Raw genomic sequence first — 25,246 nt, 5'->3', positions numbered from 1 at the left:
AAAGTGTTCGACTGAGCTTCAATCTATGGTCCCCCCTCACCAAACTTTCACAAGAAACACTCGTCTAGCTGAAAACACTATCAATAATTCCTTGTACTCTTTATCTGTGCCTAAGCCTAAGTATAGATTCCATGAACAAAGCTGCTTTCTTAGAACTGAAGGCCTGTGAAATTGTCTTCTGTTTTCCTGCTTTCCAGCTGACTACAATATGGTTGTCTTCAAGTCCAACGTAAACGAGCTCTTGATGAGCCGTTCCACTTAAGTTTACAAATTTACCAAATTTCCATTACTAACGATTACTATATTGTCCAATTGACTACTGTACACTCTTAACCTTATCCTCGAGTGGTCTCTGGGCCTTGATAAGTGGTTTGCCTATGTAAAAAAAAAACACTCTATGGGTAAGTATCAGAGTGTAGTATCCTTTTGGATAAGGTCAGAGTGTAGTATCTGTTGTGTGATCTTAGTTGGTGCTTGTTGTGTTCTGCTTTTTTTTTTCAAAATCTGTTGCCAAGATCACCGGAAAATGGTTGCATCATTCTACCGCTCCAGAAGGTATCTCATTTCCAACACAATCCTCTACCTGTTTAAGAGCCAAATATGTTCTAAAATGGAGTGCTGTTGCCATGTCTAAACAGTAACTTCTCGGAGCAACCTATCCTGCTATGACAAAGTTCAAAACCAGCTTGTAAAAAAAAAAAGAAAAAAAAAAGAAAGTTACCTTTCCTTTGTTAACTTTAAGAAATTAATTTATTTTACTACTATGAATCAGAATCCTTTGTTTGCTGTTATGTAATAAATAGTAAATAAATAAAAGATCTGTATTATTGCAAGGCTGCAATATCCCATGTGCCACAAGGTGGTGTAATGAATAAAGTACTTGGTAAAATTGAATTGTAAGTGACATTCTTTTGGAGGTTGAAGGTTCAATCTTTAATGCAGGCAACACTCAAAATACAATCGCAAATTACTTAGGAGTCTATCCAGTCATGGCTGACAAAATGAGAGCATGCTACCCCAGTGGATTAAATAAAGAGTTCCGTTCAAAATTCCATCCAGATTCCCGAGTTCAACAAAATACCCCTGGAGAAGGTCAAAGGTTACATTTATCGAAACGTTATAAGAAAATAGCACTCAAAATGAGAACAGTAGTCGAAATAATTCAAATAGTACGAATCATCAATCCTTATCTAAAAAATTCAGACACAAAAACATTGGATTTCGTTTTAGAACTTCTTTCATATTGATTAAATATGAATTTTTATTTTTATTTTATTTTTTTGTGCGCGTGAAAGTCTGTATATGTACTAATTATTTATTTTACTTTTTTTTTTTATTTCTTTTTACTTTTATTTAACCCAAACAAGACATGTTGCCATTGAAGCTACTGTGATAGCAACAAGATTTAGGGGGGGTAGCAAGATGTTTATCCGCATTACATTTCTTTTTGTCATTTTTACCATAGATTTATTTAATTCTAAGCATTAAACATTGTAAAATATTTGTTTAAAATTAAAAATAATCAATTTATTTCAGCTTCATTAAATAGAATTTTAAAGTTTTTTGTTTTTTTTTCCATATTCTCATGTTTAAAAAGAAAATGACGCATATTTATCTTCCTTTTTTGTTTTATTTTCTTATAATTTTATTCAAGCTGGGAATGGGGCATCCTATCGGATGCCAAACATTTCCCCCCCCCCCCCCCGCTATCTCATACATTTCAACAAAGACATGTTTAAGTTTCTAACAGCCTCCTTAAGTGTAATTGTTTGAATCTCTTTATGTATGGTATATCATATGTCATTGGGTAAAATGTATTTGGCGCTCTTTCCAACTCTTACTCTTCGTCATTTCTAAACTTTGACCTCTGTCCACGCAGAGCGAGCCTCGTTCTCAAACCATCATGGCCGCCGAGTACGAGTCCGTCGTCTGCGTAAAAAATGAAGTGTTTGTCTTTCGAATTCCTCCCCGTCCATCCAACAGAGGATACAGGTAAGAGGTCTACAGTCAAAGATATATATTTCCTTTGTTTAGGCCCGACATTCAGGTACTTTCCGGGCACTTTAGATCGAAAGAACTAGCCCTAAACCCGTCGTCTTCGGCGAAATGGGTGTGTTTATTTATTACGAAGCGCCTTCAACATGGCGACTTAGAATTCTTTCCTAACACAAATTTTTATGCATTTAAATGTAATCACATTAATTAATTAATATTTGCTCGTTAACGAATTATTTAATAATGGAAGAAAGTGTATATCAGGTTTAAAAGATGTACCTCGTTTTCATTATATTTAATCACATTTTTATTTTTTACTATATATTGAAAAAGTAAACTTCTAATGCTGTATATATATATATATATATATATATATATATATATATTTCAATTATAAATAATTAAAAAATGTTGGATGAATAACTTACATTCAAAAATAATATATCGGTTGTATTTTAATGTAGTTTTAATATTAAAGATTTTATTTATTTTTTATATGTATTGTAAATGATTTTGTTGATCAGACCTGCTCGTTCATTCAATTAAAACAATAATAGATGTCTTAGATGTTTATTTCAATATTCTACGAGAAATATATTAAAGTAATTAAGTAAACAAACGAATCTTTACAAATAAACATAGCTCCTATTAAAAAACAAAAAAAAAAACGTCGCTATCTTCTTTTCTATTTCATATTCTAAAATAATTTTAAAAATTTTTCTCGTGTTTTGTTTTAATAGTTTTGTTATTCGCATTAAAATTATTATTATTGCAAACAAGTTCAGTTTATTTACTTATCTTGAATTTTTGTTAAATTGTACGAATAAAATACATGCATTTTAATGTTTGATACGACAAATCTGCATTACGATTAAAACTGTTAAAAAAAAAATTCGTGTGTATTTGTTTGTCGCCCATATGTAACTTTGATAAATGTACATTAATATTTTTGATTTGTTTTTCTTTCGTTTATTTACTATTAATTGATTACATATTGGAATTTTTAAAAAAATTAAAAAAAAAAAAAATGGAAAAATTCAAACAAATTCTTTTAAATGAAAATGAAAAAAAAATGTAAACATGACTTTTTTTTTTTTTTTTTACCTTTCCTAAAACTATCCACCCGGGCAACATCGAGTAATAAGACAACTATTTTTCGTATTTTAATTCATTGTAATTATTTGAATCCTGTATTTTGAAAACACTTTTACGAATATTAATAAAAACAATTAAGTTGAATGCTAGAAACTTAATATTTTCATTTTTAATGTTTACATATTTTATTTATTTATGGTGCTTGTAGATTGTACAAGTTGGACACTGATTGAACTGCGCTATTTTGAAATAGTATTTTCAAGTTAAATTCAAGTTTTACGATATCTTTTGGTACTCATGCAGAGAGTGACGTGCTGAAATAATAACGTTATTATTTAAAAAAAAGCCATTCTTAACATGGGGAGAGTGTTTTGTAACTATTCTATACTTTAACCTTACAATTGAATAAAAAAAAACATATAAAACTTTAATTAAACTTGGAAATACGATTTTAAAAAATAGTGCGGATCACTATCTGCATGAGCACTCCTTTTTATTAAATTGTTTGGTGAAAGTACAGAATAGTTACAAAACACCCTCCTCTCATGTTAAGAATGGCTTTCTAAATAACATTATTTCAGCTCAGCAGCCAGCACTGTTCAATAAGTGTATAAGTACCTATTTTTAATTTGAGTACTTCGTCCGCTTATGAATCATTCTGAAACAATAACGCTATTATTTAGAAAGCCATTCTTCTTCTTAACATGAAGAGGGTGGGGCTTTTTAATCATTGTATACTTTCAACTGCCAGTTTGATAAACAAAAGATACCGTCAAAATTGAATTTAACTTGAAGAAATTGCAAGATCCTTAGACTGCAGAAATACATAAGTTTGTTTTGTGACCGACAGAATTTTAATTTTTAGATAAAAAAAGTTTTAATCAAATTTTCTTATAACCGTAGAAACACCCACCAATTTTGTTACTTATTCGTTTTTACGGGTTTAGAACATTTTTGATTAGAACCAACAAAACAAAAAAGATTAAAAAAAAAAAAAAAAGATACAATAAGTAAACGTTACCAAAGGCAAGGTAAGTTACTCTTCTGCATACTTGGATAAGTTTTTGCGTTTTAACTTATTTTAAAGCGTTTGTTTACTTTGACACTAAAGTAGTGTAAAGTCTAAGTTAGAACGAAAGGAAATGGCGGCTTTGTTAAATCATTTAGATCCTCGATAATCGCTCCAAAATAGAAAATTAAACAAAATACTTGTAGAACATTATATTTTCGCATGATTGGTGACATTGGATTAGTTTCTACCAATATTTTGCTTAATTTTCGATCATTGAGTGATTATTCACATTGAAGGGCTCTAATGAAACTGCCATTTTTCATTCTAATTCAACAGTTGTTTTGTTTCAAAGTAAATAAATGCTTTAAATTAAGTTAAAAACACAAAAAACTTGTCTATGTAAATAGAATATTTAGTAACTTATCTTGCCTTTGGTAGTATTTTTCGCTTCATTTTTATTTTATTAGCCATTGAAAAAAATGCCCCAAATTCTGTTTCATTCACTTCTTTAAATTTAAGTTTTGTTTCAACAATCTTTTTATTATTTTTTTTATTAAAACAGCGATCAATGTTTGCTAGAGTACTAATTAAATACTTACTTTTAAAAGGTTGTATTTTTAAGGATATATAGGTCTGTTTTGAACGAAAAATTGTCTTCGACAAGTAGTTTTTAAAGACTGATTATCCAATGCATTCCGTGTTGTTTTCACTGGTCGCCATGTTTGTTTTCGCGCGCAAACAAACATGTCGACCAGTGAAAATAATACGGAATACATTGGATAAGTCTTGATACCATAAAAACTACTTGTCGGCGTCAGTTTTAAATGTTATATTCGTTCAAAACAGACTCGAATACCATAACAAATCTTTTTAAAAGGTAATTCTTTAGTTGGTACAGTCATCAAAACAGCTGTAATTATGCGGCTTGCTCAAATGGAGACCATATTGCTTAGAAAAAAATTATTCAAAATGCTAGACATGTTTACATTTTCTTAATTCATTTCAGTTTTCCTTATTTTATTTTCGATAAATATCTGATTAATAGCGAATAATTTAAAAAGCCAGTATGCATTTATTAAAGGGCTGTCATCCAGTTCCGCCCGTCTTTGTTGACATTCTCTGTCATCTGATCTGATAATGCTCTGGAAAAATCACATCTTGTTAATGTTTTCCAGTTTTAAAACATGTAAACGAACTTGTCTCAGTTTCAGAATAACAGAATATTTTAAAACTGGTAAATATTAACCAGAAGTGACTTTTCCAGGGCATTCGTGTAGATCAGATCAGCTGGCGGAGAATATCAGTAAAGACGGACGGAACTTGATGATTAAAGTTACGTATAGGCGAGAAACACACACACACACACACAAGATGTTATCTGTTTTTGATTTACTTAGCACCTGTTTATTTAGGTAATTGAAATGTTCAAACATGTTTAACGGAACTGACACTAACGAGTACAGTCATCATAAAAAAAAAAAAACGTTGTTGGAAAAAAAAAAAAATGAAAAGCAATATGCCTTTTTCATTACATAATTTAAAATCCGATAATGAGAAGAAAAAAAAAGTACACGTTTACTAAGCGTGATACTCGTGAACATATGATAAAATTTATCATTGTCAAAAACTGACTCCAGACAACACGTGGCATATGTCTGTTTCGTTTGATTTTCAGAATGCTAGAAAAGTTGCGAGTCGATCACCAGGTCTCGTGTTTGTTCAAAGTGGCAAAAATAAACAGCGCTGACCTCCGATCTGTTGTCTTAGCTTTTAGAACAGCTGCTGCATTCGTATTTACTTGCCACTGCCCCCTACGAGGGCTAACCTCGTGGGGGTGGCGACAAGTAAATACGAACGCAAGGTCTCTTAATTACATTTGGTCAAGTTAGGGCCTTGTGCCTAATTTTGTTGAATTGAATTTTTTGTACGTTTTTTATGTTCAATTTTTTCTTTCTCAATAAAATATATAAACAAGATCAAAGTGTAGTATCTGTTCCGGCAGATGCTGCACTTAAGATAATTTGTACCAGTCAATGGAGGGGAAACCCTCTATACTGGGACAATTATTATTTTTGGTAACCAGAGTGCCCCCTTTTTGCCTACTTTTAGGGGAGCTGGTTTTTACCTCACATTAAAAACGGCCTTGTGCCTAATTTGCTCAGTGGGGGAGCAAATAAATACCATCTGTTTCAGCAGATACTGCAAGCTATGACTAGCTATGACTAGCAAAGACCAGATGTGTGGGCAACCCCACATGCCTGACCTTTAACCAGCTCCCATTTCCCACCTCTCGGGAGCTGGTCCCCTTTTTCCCTTCCCCCTCCCTTCACTCCTCACATTAAAAATCGGCCTTGTGCCTAATTTGCTCGGTGGGGGAGCAAATAAATACCATCTGTTCTTCAGATGCTGCACTTCATTTTCTTGTTCTCTTTCGTTAGAGGAGAAATCCTTCACGACTGAGACCATTTTTATTTTTGTACCTTTTCTCCACGTTAAAAAACGACCCTGGTGTCTAACTCTGCCCCGTGGGGAGGCATAGTAAATAGGTACATTTTAAACTTTTATTTTAATGGAAGTAAAATCCAGCTGTTCCCCCAAAATAGGAGCACTTTGTATTGGGAATAAAAAATATATATGCATGCTCATCGCGAATGAACGTTGAGTAACAAGAAATAAAACCCACCCCTTCCAAAAGGAGGTGTGAAGACAGCCTCCCAAGACAGAACAGATATTACACTTTGTATTATTTGCTAAAAGAACAGTGGTCCAGTTTTAACAAATTAGGTACAAAGGTCTTAAAAGTATGAGTCGGTGGTTATTCTCTGCATATCTAACTTTAAGTATGTTACCCATACATTTTAATCATAACCAAAAGCTCTGATAAATGTGTCCCTTTTTCTTTTTTATTTTGTCCCCCCCCTCTCCCCACGAGGACATATTACATAAAGTCGATTTTAATTAGTCGCGTGCAAGCGACTTTAAGTCACTCCGTCGGTCGGTCTGTCCGTAACACTTTTCTGCTTGGCCTTTTTGGTTAAGATCAAAGGTCTCTTGTTAATAGATGCTGTTCTTAGTTTTCAAAGTGTAGTATCTGTTCTTACTACATGCTGTACTTATTGTGATATAAAGTGGGGGATCACTTTTCTGTATTAATTTAATGTGAAATGATCACCCACGTTGCAACCAGTCAGTCTCAAAGCCATTTAAGTCATTCTCCAGATCATTCAAGTTGTTTTTGAAGGATTCCAGTTATTTTTTTAAGCATCCAAGTCATTCTTAAGGTCATTCAATTCATCATTAAGTTCATTAAAGTCATTCTAAGTCATTTACTTTTTATTTATTTAAGTCATTTCAGCCCATTTATCGGTCATTTTAGTTTATCTTTACGAATTTCATGTCAACCCTACATTCACGCATTCATTCATTACACAAGAGCACGTGACTAATGGCTATCGGTCTTGTTAATGTTAGAGAAAACTCAGTTCCGTTCTAGATTGAGACAAACGAATCTGGCATACAGGGTAATTTCTGGGAGAGTGACCACCTGGAACTGAACAGTTGCTACACTTTTGTTCTAGTTAAAATGCCTGATAAAAATATTACTTTTTATTTTTTTTTTCCTTTTTGCTTTTTTGGTTTTTAATATGGGTGGATGGGTTAGTCCTCTTTTAAATGGGTACAAAAATGCACTCTTATGAATGAGAATGACAAGTGTACTCTCCTCCTTCTGAAAAGAGGATAAACTTCTGAGAAAGAACAGATACTACATTTTGAGCCAAGGCTACATACACTAGCTACATTATTGGTTTTCTGAATGTCGGGCTTTTTCTTTCTTTTCTTTTCTTTTTCTCCTTTTAAAACTATCGCAGTCTTTAAAAAACACAATATAAATATGAAAATCGATAAGCCAATAGTTGTGATTGTTTTGTTGTGTGTGTGTGTGTGTGTGTGTGTGTGTGTGTGTGTGTGTGTGTGTGTGTGTGTGTGTGTGTATTTTAGTGTGATTTAGCAGACCTATCTTGATCCTCAGACTGACCAATTAAAAATGTTTGGTTCCATCCCAGTGTGCCCATATGAATGAGCTGGATTCTCCCCATTAATAATCGACCCTGTGTCTAACTTTGCTCTCATGGGGAGGAAAGTAAATAAGGGATAAGTTATTCCCTAATTTCAATGTGCCTTTCAGTAATTTGGATAAATCTACCGCAATGAATTTCAGTTTCTCTGTAAAGAAGTCGGTCATTTTAATCTTTTCTTAATAAAAACATGTTTTTAAATGGAATAAATTATTTTGTGTTACTTAGAAATTTTTAAGGAATTTGGAAGCAAATAGAAACTAGTTTAAATTGTCTTTAAAATTCTTAGCAAACTCTTATGTATAAAATAAAAAGTTTTGGAAGCTATTTTCGCCCAATAATTTTATAAATCAATGTGAAAACATTACCATAGCATTTGATTAAATGCATAACAATCTCTGACTTTTGGCTAGAAGCAAAGTGTAGTATCTGTTCTGATTTGTGATGCTACTACACTTTTTTTTTCTCAGTCAATGAGGAAGAAATCCTTTTTGGCTGAAGTAATTTTTATTTTTGTCCTAATCTAGTGTGACCGTTTTTAGGGAGCTGAATTTTCCCCACATTATAAACCGATTTTCTAACTTTGCCCTCGTGGGTAGGAGCAAATAAGTAGGGATAAAACATGAGGTAGGTACAGCTAGCTTAAATTTATTGAATTTTATCAACAGGATGAGTAATGATTTCGTTTTTAAAATCTACCATTAATGACAAACTTTCTGGAAAGGATAAAAGTATAGTATCTGTCTTGGTCTCGGTCAGAGGAGAAGGAATTCTTCTTCTTAGAAATTTTTATTTTTGTTCCAATCCAAAGAATTTCTTTTGGAAAGCTGAATATTTTTCCTCCACATTTTAATGTACACCTCGTGTCTAATTTTATCCTCTTGAGGAGGGACAAATAGACATTTAAATAGACTTTACTTATCGAAAATGGAAATGAAATTTCAATTTTTTTTTTTTTTAATCTGCATTGATTAGCAATTTTTTTTTAATTTAAAGAAATCTGAATCCGTCTTTACTTGTTTCTTCCCCACTTGGGGAAAAAAGAAGTCTCTTAAAAGAACTATGAATTAGGACAAAAATAAAAATTGTCTTCATCTAAAAGGATTTCTCCTTCACTGATCGAAGACAGAAAAGATGAAATGCAGTGTTAGAACAGATACTACACTTTGTTTCTGCCCAACATCAGAAATTCAGCAGATCTAATTATAAAATGAGGAAATTAAGGAAAGTGTTGTTTTTTTTTGTTTTTGTTTTTTTCAATAAGAATCACATGATTTTTCAAGAGTAATGGATAGTGTTAAAAAATTAAACGTAGATGTTATCTGAAGAGGAAGACATTCTCAGATAACGATATGCTGTGCTAAAAAGGGGGTGGAGCAGTCTCTCTATTAAATTCATACATATGTGTCACATACACATTGAAATATGCATAAACACTCCATGTATGTATATAAACACGCACACACACACGCGTGTATGTGTATATATGTATATAAGGTGTCGCAGCAAAATCCGACACTTGACAACAAACTAGGCAATAAAAACAAAAGTTGTATATGAACCTGACCGTTTCTTTGCCAGTAGTTAGTTATGGCTGTCATTATGGAAGTATTTACTTTTACAGACAAGGACATGGTTGCCATGGTGTAAATGATCATCATCTCAAGATGGACACAAAAAGTCTCGTGCTTTGGCAACCATGTCCTTGTCTGTAGCAGTGACTGCCTTCACAATCTTTCAAAGTCTGACTGTGTTGTGAGCATGCTTACTGGGCATTGGCCCTGATCACATCCGAGAAGAAATAATAAATGGGGTTGCAGTTAGCTAAGAAAGGCGGCTACAACTCTGGTGACCAGTGATTAGAGATGTTGTTGAGCAGCGACGCTTAAGTCGTCTTGGCCTTGTGTAAAGGAGCAGAATTTTACTGGAAGCATGATCTCAACTATCCATGGTTTCACCATGCTCTTGGTAGATCTAGGTAGTGATTCTATGTTTAATTTTGGTACAAAGCTGTGTGTGTGTGTGTGTGTGTGTGTGTGCAAGCTGCGCCCTTCTTCTTGAGTAGAGCACTTTTGTAAATGATTTTGCGTGCTGCTTACTTAGCATAACGCAAACGCTTTGTTTGTAAATAGACAAACAAATCGAGCATTTTAAAAGTAGCAGTTAAATATTTGTATAAAAAGACAGTTGAGATCGTTTGTGGGCGCATAAATTAAGCAGTAGAACATTGATTTTTTATTTACTATTAATTGCTAATGTATTGATATTAAAAAAAAAATTCAACAGCATTAAATGTTGCAATGCATGTTTTAAAAATTTTACGAAAACATTTTAGCCTAGTGAAATGAGATTAGATAAAATGTTCACTACAACATAACTGAGCAAACGCCTTCTTTTTTTTTTCTCATACTCCAGACAAATGTCAGTTTCTCCTTCCTGCATTCTTTACATAATCAGCCCCCACTCCCTCTCTCGGCTTCCTTGGTGATTTGGCTTCTTCTCTATAATATAAATCTCACCTGTCTGTTTAAATGTATGTATGTTTGTATGTATGTATGTCTGCCTAAAACTTTTGACAGAGGCGACAGATTTTCATGAGATCGGTATCGTTTTAAAGCTTGACGTCTCAGATGACAAATATAAAAAAATTGGCCAAAAACATTAATTCCTTTACTCTCAACTGGGCAGTTGAGTGGTCGATTTTTTGCAAACCTTTTTTGCAAGTCATCGTATTAGTTGGATTGACTTTGCCTAATTTTAAATTCCGAACTTCCGGTCATGTCATGGAGTACCGGTAAAATGTCAGATTTTCTTTCACTTTCTTTTCTGCCTTCGCGTCATGGATTTGAGCCTGCCTGCCTACTACCACTTTTTTTTTTGTTCAACACACACCTTCAAACACCCGGGCAGCGCCGGCCACCTAGGTTAGTTATTTATAAAGTTAAGTAGGGTTTTGTTTTTTTGTTTTTTCCAACTATTAAAGTATTTCTAATTTTAAAAATAAATGTGAAATCAAAATAAGAAAAGATACTCGGGTGGGGAGATACTAAGTAGGTACAGATAGTCTGTTATTATTTATTTATCTTTTTTGATCTTCTTATCTGTTTGTTCAAGCAGGGGATGTGGCAGCCTACTTGATGCCAAAGATTCATCTGTTATCTTATATATTCTAACCAAGAGATCTTTTTAAGATTCTGACCGTCCCTTTAAGAGCAATTGCTTGAATCTCGCTTGCACTTGTTTTTTTTTGCCAGGTAGTTTTTCTATGAGTGCATTTCTTTTTCATTAGTATAGTTGCTCGTATTACTGGAATGATAGAGATCTTAAGATTTTTTTATTTTTTTTACATAGGCATCACCACTTATCAAGGCCTTGAGGCCACTCGAGGATAAGGGTTAAAGAGTGTACAGTAGAAATTGGACAATATAGCAATCGTTAGTAATGAAAATTGTAGTCAGCTGAAAAGCAGGAAAACGGAAGACAATTCCACAGGCATGCAGTTCTAATAAAGAAGCTTTGCTCATGGAATCTATGTTTAGGTTTAGGTACAGATAAAGAGTTGGGGAAATTATTGATAGTGATTTCTGCTAGACGGGTGTTTCTTGTGAAAGTTTAGCAAGGGGGGGACCATAGATTGGAGCTCAGCGGAGCACTTGCCATGAAAATAACGATAAAGCAGATTGCAGAAAGGAAAGTTGTGTGTCCAGCTCAAACTAAAAAACTGCTGATATTCTTTTTTGGCCATTGCCTCAGACCAAATATAGTTTTTTTTTTTAATTCTTTTTTCAATGTTCATTCTTTTGTGGGTTAAAAGGGACAAAATAAGTGGAGGCGGGCATTTGGAGCGATTTATTTATTCTTTTATGTAGTAATTGATTAATGATTTTTCTCCCATTTGCAAGGAAAGGGTTGATAGAGTAAGGAATGATAAAGGGGAGTGGGGAAAGAGGGATAACAAGTAGACAGAGAGAAAGAGAAATTTAAAATTTATTACTCTATAAACCTTCTATTTTGTTATGCATGCCGCAGGTAACCGTGATAGTGAATAATAACTTATTTTTTTATCCTTTCAATTCTTAGAAAATAACGAAAAATAGCTTCATAAAAATTAACATGGACATTCGATGCCAATGTTTTTATTAAAAGAGTTAATGAAGTAAATGCTTCTTTACTTTCATACTTTGGAATTGTTTAGATGAAGATTGATAATGTGATTTATTCGGACTACTATTCTATCTAGTCATTTTTACAATCTTTCAGCCAATATAACCTTCCGTTTTCTTCAAATACATCTTTGCAAGCTTGGGAATGTGCTAGTCAAGGCCAGGAATCTATAGATTTTGAAGTGAAGGATAGATGTTCTTATTCTGTTCGTTATTACCAACCTAGAAGTGTTATAAAATTTAAAATTTTGTTCCTGCTCATTATTGCCTGTAGTGATGCATAAATACCTCAATTGTCTTACATTTACAAACACTCTCATCCGTTCTTTTGATGTAATCAAACCAACCAAGTACACATTCCCTATACTGTCCAGATCTAATCGTCATTTGAGGTCATCAGATCTAATCCTGTTTTTAAGACTTTTATTATACATCCATCTTATCGATAGTCGGCAACCTCTTGTCTGCAGTGTAAATTTTGTTTAGCATGCCACTTTAATCAGGACTCGATATAAATAAACCAAATCACAGTGGCGGTTTCTCATTAAGTCATTTTTCGGTTTTAATTCTGTTTCAGTATAAAAATGTCTAAAAAAAATGGTTGTTCTTTTTTGTTAATTGTAATAAGAATTTGTTTTATTCCTGCAATATGTTTGTAATTTTCCTTTTCGATATTCCTGTAGTAAAATAAGCTTAAACATGATGACAACCTTCTGTCTAATAAGGCAATGAGATTCTATATCTAGTCTGGTGCACTGCAGCATCTGTTGAGACTCTACTTTTCGAAGCTGGAATTGGCTCTCTGGATGGATGTAGGCCTGGGCGGGTGATATAGCGATTTAAGTTTACGCAGTTACCAGGGTCCCTCCCCTCTTGGTGTTGAAGACTGTCCAATGGAAAGGCAAGCCAATACGCAGTTGAAGGATGAACAGTACTAGGAAAGGATTGAAAATTGATAGTAACCTTATATCTAATAAGACAATGACATTCTGCATCTAATCTGGTGCACTGCAGTATGTGCTGTGGCTCTACAGTCCAAAGATGGAATTGGCTCTTTGGATGTAGGCTTGGGCAAGTGATAAGGAAACCTAGATTTGCTCAGTTACCTCTCGGCATTGCAAACAAAGTGCGGCAGAAAGGCAAGCCAATATGGTCAGAGCCATCACATCTGCAGGAGTTGCTGGAAAGGTGCTGCAGTGTATCACCATTCGCTTATCAGGATTCCAAACTGGATTTTTTTGTTGTGGTTTACTCTGCTCAAATATATAAGCATATTATTTTTAATACTTGTTTTCTTCAAACGCACAGAAAATTTATTTGCATATTTAATAACATTGTTGTACTCCATGACACTGTAACTGTGTGACCCTCCTCTTACAATCACTAAGCTTTTGACCCTCACACTCCTATAGGTTGCCAACTCCCACGTCATCTACTCATGTCATTTCTCTCCATGTCTCGATAAAATAAATTACTTTGCTTTAGATTATTGTTCAAAAAAAATCAAGCGAAAAAAAACATTTTTGGTGTTAGAAAAAATTAAGAACAGTTAATGTTGCAATATTTTTGATCTAATAAAAAGAGTATGATTTTTTTTAAATTATAAGTTTTTTTTTATAGACACTGGCAATAGGAACTGACCAATCAAATGTAGCCACAGTAACCAATCAGAAACTAGAATTGTTCTAATTGAATCTTTTAGCATTCTCACACATAATTTTTTCAAGTCCCTGCAAGAAAGATTTTTTTGCTTTTTTCCTGCAAAATTTTAAAGTCCAAGACTTATACAGAACAGCTACCCATTGAAAACTCTGTCTCCAGGACTTGTACAGAATAGCTACTCACCGAAAACTCTTCTGAAATTAAACATGGCTTTCAATTCACAAGATTTAGAATATTCATAATTATATAAAATACTAGCAGGGAGACTTAACGTTGCCTGGGATTGAATGATGATAAACAAATATTTCACACTCCTATATTTTTATTGTCAGCGAAATCTGTTAAATTGCCTAGGAGGAAGCTACACATGCCTCCATGCAGTAACTTATTCTACATTGCACTCTATCTAGAGAATCTAGAATAATTTTTTATTTGTTACTGAAAATTACATGTCATGATTCTGCTTTATCACAGAGAATCGAAAATCTTTGATTTCCAGTGAATTAATTATTTGGAAATAAATCAATGGAGTGAAAAATATTTTTTGGCTTTTTAAAGGTTGATTCATGTCTCATTCATTGTCTGGTTTAGCATTTGAATTATGCTTGAGATGATTTTTATAAGTTTTGCTGACCAAAAATAACATTCCTCTCAGTAAATGTCATTGTCTGTGAAACAACCGCCTCGTTTTATCTGACTTCTTCAATCTTTCTTGCTATCCATCTCGATCTTGGCCTCCTCCATCTTCTACTGACCTTTTCCCCTATACCTCTCTCTTAGTCTCTCCCCCTCTGTCTCTCTTGATCCTCCTTTGTCTCTCTTGATATCCCCCCTTGACCTTTCCCCCTCTCTTATTTGACTTTTCCTGCTTTTGCTCGATCTCTCCCCTCTCTTGCTCGACCTCTCCCCCTCCGTCTCGCTTGATTGCTCACCCTGTCTCTCTTGATCGCTTGCCCCGTTTCTCTTGATCGCTCGCCCTCTGTTTCTATTGATCGCTCGCCTCCCACGTCTCTCTTTATCCTCGCCTACCCCCGTCTATCTTGATCCTCACCTCCTCCTCCCATCTCTCTTGATCCTCGCCTCCTACCCGTCTCTCTTGATCCTCGCCTCCTACCCGTCTCTCTTGATCCTCGCCTCCTACCCGTCTCTCTTGATCCTCGCCTCCTACCCGTCTCTCTTGATCCTCGCCTCCTACCCGTCTCTCTTAATCCTCGTCTCCTACCCATCTCTCTTGATCTCTCGTACCCCCCACCCCACTATCTCTCTTGATCTCTCGTACCCCCACCCCACCGTCTCTCTTGATCTCTCGTACCCCCCACCCCACCGTCTCTCTTGATCTCTCGTACCCCCCACTCCACCGTCTCTCTTGATCTCTCGTACCCCCCACTCCACCGTCTCTCTTGATCTCTCGTACCCCCCACCCCACCGTCTCTCTTGATCTCTCGTACCCCCCACTCCACCGTCTCTCTTGATCTCTCGTACCCCCCACTCCACCGTCTCTCTTGGTCTCTCGTACCCCCACACCCCACCATCTCTCTTGGTCTCTCGTACCCCCACATCCCACCATCTCTCTTGGTCTCTCGTACCCCCCTCCGTCTCTCTTGGTCACTCATACCCCCCTCCGTCTCTCTTGGTCTCTCGTACCTCCCTCCGTCTCTCTTGGTCTCTTGTACCCCCCTCCGTCTCTCTTGGTCTCTTGTACCCCCCTCCGTCTCTCTTGGTCTCTTGTACCCCCCTCCGTCTCTCTTGGTCTCTTGTACCCCCCTCCGTCTCTCTTGGTCTCTTGTACCCCCCCTCCGTCTCTCTTGGTCTCTTGTACCCCCCTCCGTCTCTCTTGGTCTCTCGTACCCCCCCTCCGTCTCTCTTGGTCTCTCGTACCCCCCTCCGTCTCTCTTGGTCTCTCGTACCCCCCTCCGTCTCTCTTGGTCTCTCGTACCCCCCTCCGTCTCTCTTGGTCTCTCGTACCCCCCTCCGTCTCTCTTGGTCTCTCGTACCCCCCTCCGTCTCTCTTGGTCTCTCGTACCCCCCTCCGTCTCTCTTGGTCTCTCGTACCCCCCCCCCGTCTCTCTTGGTCTCTCGTACCCCCCCCGTCTCTCTTGATCTTGCGTCCCCCCTTTTTTCTCTTGATCTTTCGTCTCGCACATCTTTTGGGTCTCTCTTCCCTTCCTGTCTCTCTCACTCACTATCTCTCCCTCTCGTTACTTCTCTCCCTCTCGTTACTTCTCTCCCTCTCGTAAATTCTCTCCCTCTCGTTACTTCTCTCCCTCTCGTTACTTCTCTCCCTCTCGTTACTTCTCTCCCTCTCGTTACTTCTCTCCCTCTCGTTACTTCTCTCCCTCTCGTTACTTCTCTCCCTCTCGTTACTTCTCTCCCTCTCGTTACTTCTCTCCCTCTCGTTACTTCTCTCCCTCTCGTTACTTCTCTCCCTCTCGTTACTTCTCTCCCTCTCGTTACTTCTCTTTCCCTCCAAACTCTTATTCTCTCCAATCCCTCCCTGTTCCCTCTAATCTCTCCTTCTCAGTCCCTCCCCCTTCTCGTTATCTCCCCCCTCTCATTCCCACCCCATCTCTTCCCTCCCCTTCTCATTCCCACCCCATCTCGTTCCCTACCCCTTCTCATTCCAACCCCATCTCATTCCTCCCACCTCTCGTTCCCTCCCACCTCACTCTGTCGTTTCCTCCCACCTCTCGCTGTTGTTCCCTCCCTTGTCTCTCCGTCTCGTTCGTTCCCTCCCTTATCTCTCCGTCTCGATTGTTCCCTCCCTTGTCTCGATTGTTCCCTCCCTTGTCTCGATTGTTCCCTCCCTTGTCTCGATCGTTCCCTCCCTTGTCTCGATCGTTCCCTCCCTTGTCTCGATCGTTCCCTCCCTTGTCTCGATCGTTCCCTCCCTTGTCTCAATCGTTCCCTCCCTTGTCTCTCCGTCTCGTTCGTTCCCTCCCTTGTCTCTCCGTCTCGTTCGTTCCCTCCCTTGTCTCTCCGTCTCGTTCGTTCCCTCCCTTGTCTCTCCGTCTCGTTCGTTCCCTCCTTTGTCTCTCCGTCTCGTTCGTTCCCTCCCTTGTCTCTCCGTCTCGTTCGTTCCCTCCCTTGTCTCTCCGTCTCGTTCGTTCCCTCCCTTGTCTCTCCGTCTCGTTCGTTCCCTCCCTTGTCTCTCCGTCTCGTTCGTTCCCTCCCTTGTCTCTCCGTCTCGTTCGTTCCCTCCCTTGTCTCTCCGTCTCGTTCGTTCCCTCCCTTGTCTCTCCGTCTCGTTCGTTCCCTCCCTTGTCTCTCCGTCTCGTTCGTTCCCTCCCTTGTCTCTCCGTCTCGTTCGTTCCCTCCCTTGTCTCTCCGTCTCGTTCGTTCCCTCCCTTGTCTCTCCGTCTCGTTCGTTCCCTCCCTTGTCTCTCCGTCTCGTTCGTTCCCTCCCTTGTCTCTCCGTCTCGTTCGTTCCCTCCCTTGTCTCTCCGTCTCGTTCGTTCCCTCCCTTGTCTCTCCGTCTCGTTCGTTCCCTCCCTTGTCTCTCCGTCTCGTTCGTTCCCTCCCTTGTCTCTCCGTCTCGTTCGTTCCCTCCCTTGTCTCTCCGTCTCGTTCGTTCCCTCCCTTGTCTCTCCGTCTCGTTCGTTCCCTCCCTTGTCTCTCCGTCTCGTTCGTTCCCTCCCTTGTCTCTCCGTCTCGTTCGTTCCCTCCCTTGTCTCTCCGTCTCGTTCGTTCCCTCCCTTGTCTCTCCGTCTCGTTCGTTCCCTCCCTTGTCTCTCCGTCTCGTTCGTTCCCTCCCTTGTCTCTCCGTCTCGTTCGTTCCCTCCCTTGTCTCTCCGTCTCGTTCGTTCCCTCCCTTGTCTCTCCGTCTCGTTCGTTCCCTCCCTTGTCTCTCCGTCTCGTTCGTTCCCTCCCTTGTCTCTCCGTCTCGTTCGTTCCCTCCCTTGTCTCTCCGTCTCGTTCTTTTCATTCTCTCTCTCATTCTTTTCCCATCCCTCTTTACCTTTTCTCCTTCCCTCTCTACCTTTTCTCCTTCCCTCTCTACCTTTTCTCCTTCCTTCTCTACCTTTTCTCCTTCCTTCTCTCATTCTTTTTTCTTTTTTACTCTCTTTCCCTTCCTTTTCTATCTACATTTCTCCCTATTCTCTCTCCTCATTCTGTTCCTTTTCTCTCTCTTTTTCTAAGTCTTGTTCTTTTCGTTTTCTCTCTCTCTTCTTCTTACCCTTTTCACTCACTCTCTCTCTCCCTCTCTCCCTCTCGCTTTTCCCTTTCTCTCTCTTTCTCGTGTTTTTGCTTTTCTCTCTGGATTTATTGTTCTTTACCTTTTTCTCTTTTTCGTTTTTTTCCTTTTCTCTTTTTCTCGTGTTTTTTTCTTTTTCTCTTTTTACGTCTGTTTTTTTCTTTTTCTCTTTCTCTTGTATTTTTCTTTTCTCTCTCTCTCGTTCTTTTCTCTCTCTTTTCCTCTCTCTCTCGTTCTTTTCATTCTCTGTCCCTCTTTCTATTGTTCTTTTCATTCTCTGTCCCTCTTTCTATCGTTCTCTTCCTTTTCTCTCTCTCTTTCGTTTTTTTCTCTCTTCTCTCTCTTATTCTTTTCCTTTTCTTTCTCCCTTTCTCTTCACTTTCTCTCGTCTTTCTTTTCTCCCTCACTCACCTGCTCTTTTTTCTCTATATCTTTTCCTTTTCTTTTTCTCTCTGGTTCTTGTTTCTATTCTCTCTCTCTCTCTCTCTCTCTCTCCTTGATGTTTTGATTGTGTTCTCTATTTTTCACACAACCTAAATGCTATTAAAACTGATTATCCTAATGTTAATACATTCTTTGTAATAATGAATTACTTTAGTCACAGCTCATCTGCATAAGTTCTAAATTTGGATTATGTATCTCTATTTTTTATAGCTGAAATGATTTTTGTATTGATCTTTCTTTTCTACCTCACTTTATATTCTTAACTAAGGTGATTTGTATTACAATCAGGAAATATGATTGAAGATTAAGAGAACCTTAGTAAGACCTTTGAAAGTATTGCTAGAAATTTCTACAATTGACAAGGAATAAGAGCCACAATGTTTATATTTTAATTCTAGATTTTTTTCCATCTTGCATCTGTTTGAATAGCTTTGTCGGTCTCTATTTTCCTTCCAACAAAAGTAGATTTGGACTCGAGGAGAAAATTGAGCTGCCGAAAAGGGCCTCTAGGAGATAAATAAAAATTGTCAGTTGAGCAGAATTTCTCCTCTTCTGACAAAACAGAATAGATACCATATTTTGATCCTACCTGGGAGTCAAAAGTAAAATTATTTAAAAAATGGAATTATAATTTTTTTTAAATTGATAACGTGTGTATGTGAGGACACTTCTCAACCTATATACTCAACGAATTAATGATCTTCAGGCTTAAAATTTGGTTTATAGGGTATTCAGGTATATGGACAACTTTTTAACCGGTTTTCATCCGAAAAAAAGTGCTCAAAATTGGTATGTGGGTGGGGGTCATCGGATTTTTTATCTGTTTGCCAACTGTTTCACAAATGTGCATGTGTGAATGGTTCACATGACAGACCACTTATGTTAAGAATAAGTAGCTTTGAAAACACTTTTTAAAGATCATGTCAAGCTGGCCTAATCGTTATCATATTTGACTCACTGTCTTTTGGTTTTGGTTTCGATCTCAGCTCGAGTATTATTTTTTTTACTTTCAAGAAGTGAACTGTTTAGAAAAAACATGATACTCACATGTACATATCTCAGTTTTTTTCCTTTTTACATTTGTTAAAGGAATTTAACATTGTTTCATACCTACGGTATTTCTGTTTATAAGAAATAAGAATTCTGCATTAATTAAAATATTCCCTGTTTCCTTTTTATTCCCTGTTTCCTTTTTATTCCCTGTTTCCTTTTTATTCCCTGTTTCCTTTTTATTCCCTGTTTCCTTTTTATATTTCCTGTTTCCTTTTTATATTTCCTGTTTCCTTTTTATATTTCCTGTTTCTTTTTTATTTCCTGTTCCTTTTTTTTCCTTGTTCCCTTTTTATGTGTTTTTCCTCATCTTTCTTTTTCCCCATCTTTCTTTTTTTCCCATATCTTTCTTCTTTTTGTCCTCATCTTCCTTTTTTCCCCAACTTCCCCCCCCCATCTTTTTTACTCCTGTCTTTCCCCCCCCCCCGGTCTTTTTTACCCTGTCTTTTTTATTCCCTGGCTTTTTTTTTTTTCATTGCCCATCTTTCTTTTTTTTTTCTGTCTTTCCCCCCCCCCCTGCACTCCCAGTCTTTCTTTCTTTTTTTCCCCCAGTCTTTCTTTCTCCCCCCCCCATCTTTTTTCCTGTCTTTCTTTTCTTTCCCAGATCTCCCCCCACCCTGTCTTTTTTCCCCTTTTCTTTTTTTGCCACCATCATTTTTTATTTCTCTTTCTGTTTCCTCTCTTTCTATTTCCTTTCTATTTTTTTCTTCACTCTCTTTTTTCTTCCTTCTATTTTCTCCCCTCTTTTTTCTCTCCCCTCTTTTTTCTCTCCCATCTCTTTTTCTCTTTTTCCCCCTTCTTTCCCCTCTCTTTCTCCCCACTTCTCTTTCTTCCCCCACCCTCTCTTTCTTCCCCCACCCTCTCTTTCTTTTTCCCCTTCTCTTTCTTTTTCCCCTTCTCTTTCTTTTTCCCCTCTCTTTCTTTTTCCCCCTCTCTTACTTTTTTCCCCCTCTTTTTATTTTGTTCCTTCTTTTTCTTGTTTCCCTCTCTTTCCTTTTTTTCATCCATCTTTTTTTCCCACCCATCTTTCTTTTTCCCCACCTATCTTTCCTTTTCAAGTTTTTCCTTTGAACCCCCCCCCCCCTTTTGCCTCCACCCACGTTTATTTTTGTTCCCCCTGTTTGTTTCTTCCCTGTGTTTCTTCTATAGTTTTAAAAACTTTTTATTTGACATTTATAATTTTAATAATACTATAATAATCCCAATCAAGTATGCTGAAAAATGTACTGTATCTTGGAAGTAATTTGGACATTGTTTTTAATAGGTTAATTTTTTGTTTTTCACTTCTAAAGCAATGAATTTTTAGTTTCACTTTTTAACTCTACAATTCTAATTGGCAACAAATGTTTATGTCAAATGTAAATAACTAAATTTTAGAATGATAGGTATTTATGAATTATCCTTAGAAATGAAATATTTAGAAAGCAGTTATTTTAGAAATATTAGGAAAGTTCTTTAGATAAAAGTTAAGTATTCACAAATGTTTTATAAAAAAAAAAATATAACTGACTTTTGCATTATTTTTTGTTTTATTAAATTTATTTATTTTTCAACTTTTTTTCAGAGCTTCCGATTGGAAACTTGATACCCCGGACTGGACGGGAAGGTTAAGAGTAATTGCTAAAGGAAAAAACATATTACTTAGGTTGGAGGATAAAGTTTCAGGTGTGTGTGATATTTTTTCTGAATTCTTTTTTTTTTTCTTTTTAAGATTACAAACAATATTAATAAGTTTGACATTTTTGTTGATGCACCATTTTTCTTAACTCTACATTAAATGAAAATAATAACAATAAATACATTTTGTACTTTTCAACGGTGAAAATGATTAAAATACCATTTTATTTAATTTAATAAATAATATAGGTTCTAATCATTAAAAAGCAGAAAATTTTTTAATTTAAACAATTATGTAGACTTCCCTTCCTCCATAAAAAAGAATTAAGGTGTACCAGGCATTTTTACATTTCTTTAATACTTAAACATGTTTTAAAATACAAAAGAAACCATGGTTAAAATAAACATCAGAATAGAATCAAATCTATATACCTATAAAGTTAATTTTTTTTCTTGCTGTACATTGATATTAGGTTGGTGCAAAAATAACGTTGGTTTTTGACATATGTATATCTAATAAGGAAGGACATTATTTTTGCACCAACCTTTCATGAATTAAAATATCATATTTATGCATATTTTATGACTGGGCAATTCCAGGCAGCCTGTTAGTTATAAATAAATATAGGTAGGTTTTATTTCTTTTCTTTGCTTTTAATTAATAATAAGGTGCAAATATTTAATTTGGTTTGAGGGGTGGTGGTGGGGGGTTATATTCGTTCAGCATTCTAATTTCTCTTTTCAAAAGATGTCATCCTAGTGTGATTATTTAATTTTTAGTTTTGAAATTAGATTGCAATTTAACATGTAGCAAATATACTTAAAGATTGAATATCAATATTTTTTTATTTTATTGAAATATAATTTTACAGCTACAAATAGATTCACTTTGTAATCACTTCAAGTTTTGGGCTTGTAATACACTTTTATTTGACTTAAGGCAACATTCACCCAGGAATGGGTTGCACCGACTCTTCCTGGATGAACATGGACTGTACATAATAATCCGTAGCAGCCAAGATAGTGATGTATAGCCAGTTCTGGGACCAGGGCAAACACTTATTTTTTCCTTTATTAAACCACTAGCACGGATACTCTGCGTTGCCCGGATCAACATGAATTTCCATTTGGACATACAAACACACAGACGGCTTTCCTTTATAGAATAGATTATCATAAAACCGTTAGCAATAGAAAGAGGCTGCTAAGCTAATTAGAGAATGCATAAAACTTAGGAATATCACGATAGTCAACCAATACAGAAATCTGAGAATGTAAACCTTTGGACCTGAGCTAGGGTCAACATCAACTTTGATGATGTATAACCACGTCTTTACCAACCTTGAACACTTTTAGTGTCAAAAAGTTTCATAAAACTGTAGTCTTAATTCAGTATTTCTTTGTATAGAACATTTTTAAAAATTTCTAATTTTAAAAAATATAAATAATTTGTTTAAAGAAAAAATTCAAGACTTTAGGGTAATAACAAATAGATAAAGCTAGTTTAATATAATTATCAAAAAATCTATATCATATTTCTCTTAGTCTGTCTGTTCGTTACACTTTTTCTCAAGAACTACTAGTCTGATCTGGCTGAAATTGTGTATGGACCTAAATTTTGATAATGTGCAACAAACTAAGTATTATAGTATCCATTCAATGCACGGTTAGGGATTAATGGGGATTAGTTACGTTTACTCTAGAATTTTTCTAAGAAACTACTGGGATGATCTGGCTGAAATTTTGTATGGACCTATATTAGGATACAGGGCAGCAAACTAAGTATTATGGTATTCATTCGATCCACAGTTAGGATTAATGTAAAAATTAATATAAATTTAACCATATTCAACCATCAATTTGGCATAAAGTACTCATTCTAAAGCCACAGGCTACAACGCAACAAAAAGTCTGGTTAGTTTTATATCTATGATATAAATCTCACCTGTCTGTTTAAATGTATGTTTGTATGTCTGCCTAAAACAGTCAACAGAGGCGACCAATTTTCACAAGATCGGTATTGTTTTGAAGCTCGACCCTTCGGACAACAAATATTGAAAAATTGGCAAAAATCATTGATGAGTTATTTAACAAAAAATATTTGGCAAATTCGGTGGTTTTTTATATGGATACAAATTTTATTAAACTGATCAAATAAATAATGAGCATCCCAAACTTTATTTTCATTATATCTAAAAACTTTAGATCAATTAGGGTTTAAGGATTTCAGCAGAGGGAGAATCAAGAGGAACAGTTTTCAGTCGTAAAACATAAAAAGTGTTACACAATTTATTTTGCTAATTCAATTAGCCACTAAATTATGACCGTTTTGCTTCATTGGAAATTTAAAAATTTGGTGTCTCATGTGCTGTATAATTTTCAGTGTATAACTAAAAATGCATCAAGCAAATATAGAATTTATGCAAAGATAAAGTTGTTTTAAAAATTAATCATAATGGGAGCAATAATTATTGGATAAAATCAGTGTAAACATAAGGCAAAATCCCAATTATTTCTTGCAAAAAAATGTGACATAAATGAACAAAAAAAATGTAACATGAATGAACAAAAAATGTAACATGAATGAACAAAAAATGTAACATAAATGAACAAAAAAATATAACATAAATGAACAAAAAATGTAACATAAATGAACAAAAAATGTAACATGAATGAACAAAAAAAATGTGACATGAATGAACAAAAAAATGTAACATGAATGAACAAAAAAAATGTAACATGAATGAACAAAAAAAATGTAACATGAATGAACAAAAAAAATGTAACATGAATGAACAAAAAAAAATGTAACATGAATGAACAAAAAAAATGTAACATGAATGAACAAAAAAAATGTAACATGAATGAACAAAAAAAATGTAACATGAATGAACAAAAAAAATGTAACATGAATGAACAAAAAAAATGTAACATGAATGAACAAAAAAAATGTAACATGAATGAACAAAAAAAATGTAACATGAATGAACAAAAAAAATGTAACATGAATGAACAAAAAAAATGTAACATGAATGAACAAAAAAAATGTAACATGAATGAACAAAAAAAATGTAACATGAATGAACAAAACAAATGTAACATGAATGAACAAAACAAATGTAACATGAATGAACAAAAAAAATGTAACATGAATGAACAAAAAAAATGTAACATGAATGAACAAAAAAAATGTAACATGAATGAACAAAAAAAATGTAACATGAATGAACAAAAAAAATGTAACATGAATGAACAAAAAAAATGTAACATGAATGAACAAAAAAAATGTAACATGAATGAACAAAAAAAATGTAACGTGAATGAACAAAAAAAATGTAACGTGAATGAACAAAAAAAATGTAACGTGAATGAACAAAAAAAATGTAACATGAATGAACAAAAAAAATGTAACATGAATGAACAAAAAAAATGTAACATGAATGAACAAAAAAAATGTAACATGAATGAACAAAAAAAATGTAACATGAATGAACAAAAAAAATGTAACATGAATGAACAAAAAAAATGTAACATGAATGAACAAAAAAAATGTAACATGAATGAACAAAAAAAATGTAACATGAATGAACAAAAAAAATGTAACATGAATGAACAAAAAAATGTAACATGAATGAACAAAAAAAATGTAACATGAATGAACAAAAAAAATGTAACATGAATGAACAAAAAAAATGTAACATGAATGAACAAAAAAAATGTAACATGAATGAACAAAAAAAATGTAACATGAATGAACAAAAAAATGAACAAAATACATGTAACATAAATGAACGGCTTTATAGTTCATATAAGATTTCAACAGCTAATACTTTGAATCTTTTTAATATGACTCAGCACATTAGAGATCAAACTAGATTTTTGTTTTAATAGTAAATCAATAAAACAAACAAAACTCAGATTGGATTGTATAAAAAAATGG

At 35.3% G+C, this 25,246-nt stretch overlaps 1 protein-coding gene across 1 annotated transcript in view; it reads left to right on the top strand.

Annotated features, from left to right (window-relative positions):
* The first annotated feature begins 1,846 nt into the window (after positions 1-1,846).
* Positions 1,847-25,246, top strand: part of LOC145268231 (adaptin ear-binding coat-associated protein 1-like) — a 42,319-nt gene continuing 18,919 nt past the window's right edge. The window contains exons 1-2 of the mRNA XM_080123552.1: positions 1,847-1,992; positions 21,254-21,354. Coding sequence (XP_079979678.1) covers positions 1,904-1,992; positions 21,254-21,354 — 190 coding nt within the window. The 5' untranslated portion in view covers positions 1,847-1,903. The remainder of the gene's footprint in view (positions 1,993-21,253; positions 21,355-25,246) is intronic.

Source organism: Euprymna scolopes, chromosome 43 (assembly GCF_053919585.1).
Source record: "Euprymna scolopes isolate OS-2025 chromosome 43, ASM5391958v1, whole genome shotgun sequence".
Classification (NCBI taxonomy): domain Eukaryota; kingdom Metazoa; phylum Mollusca; class Cephalopoda; order Sepiida; family Sepiolidae; genus Euprymna; species Euprymna scolopes.
The sequence above is the reverse complement of the archived record's forward strand: the minus strand, read 5'-3'. Positions and strand labels throughout refer to the sequence as shown.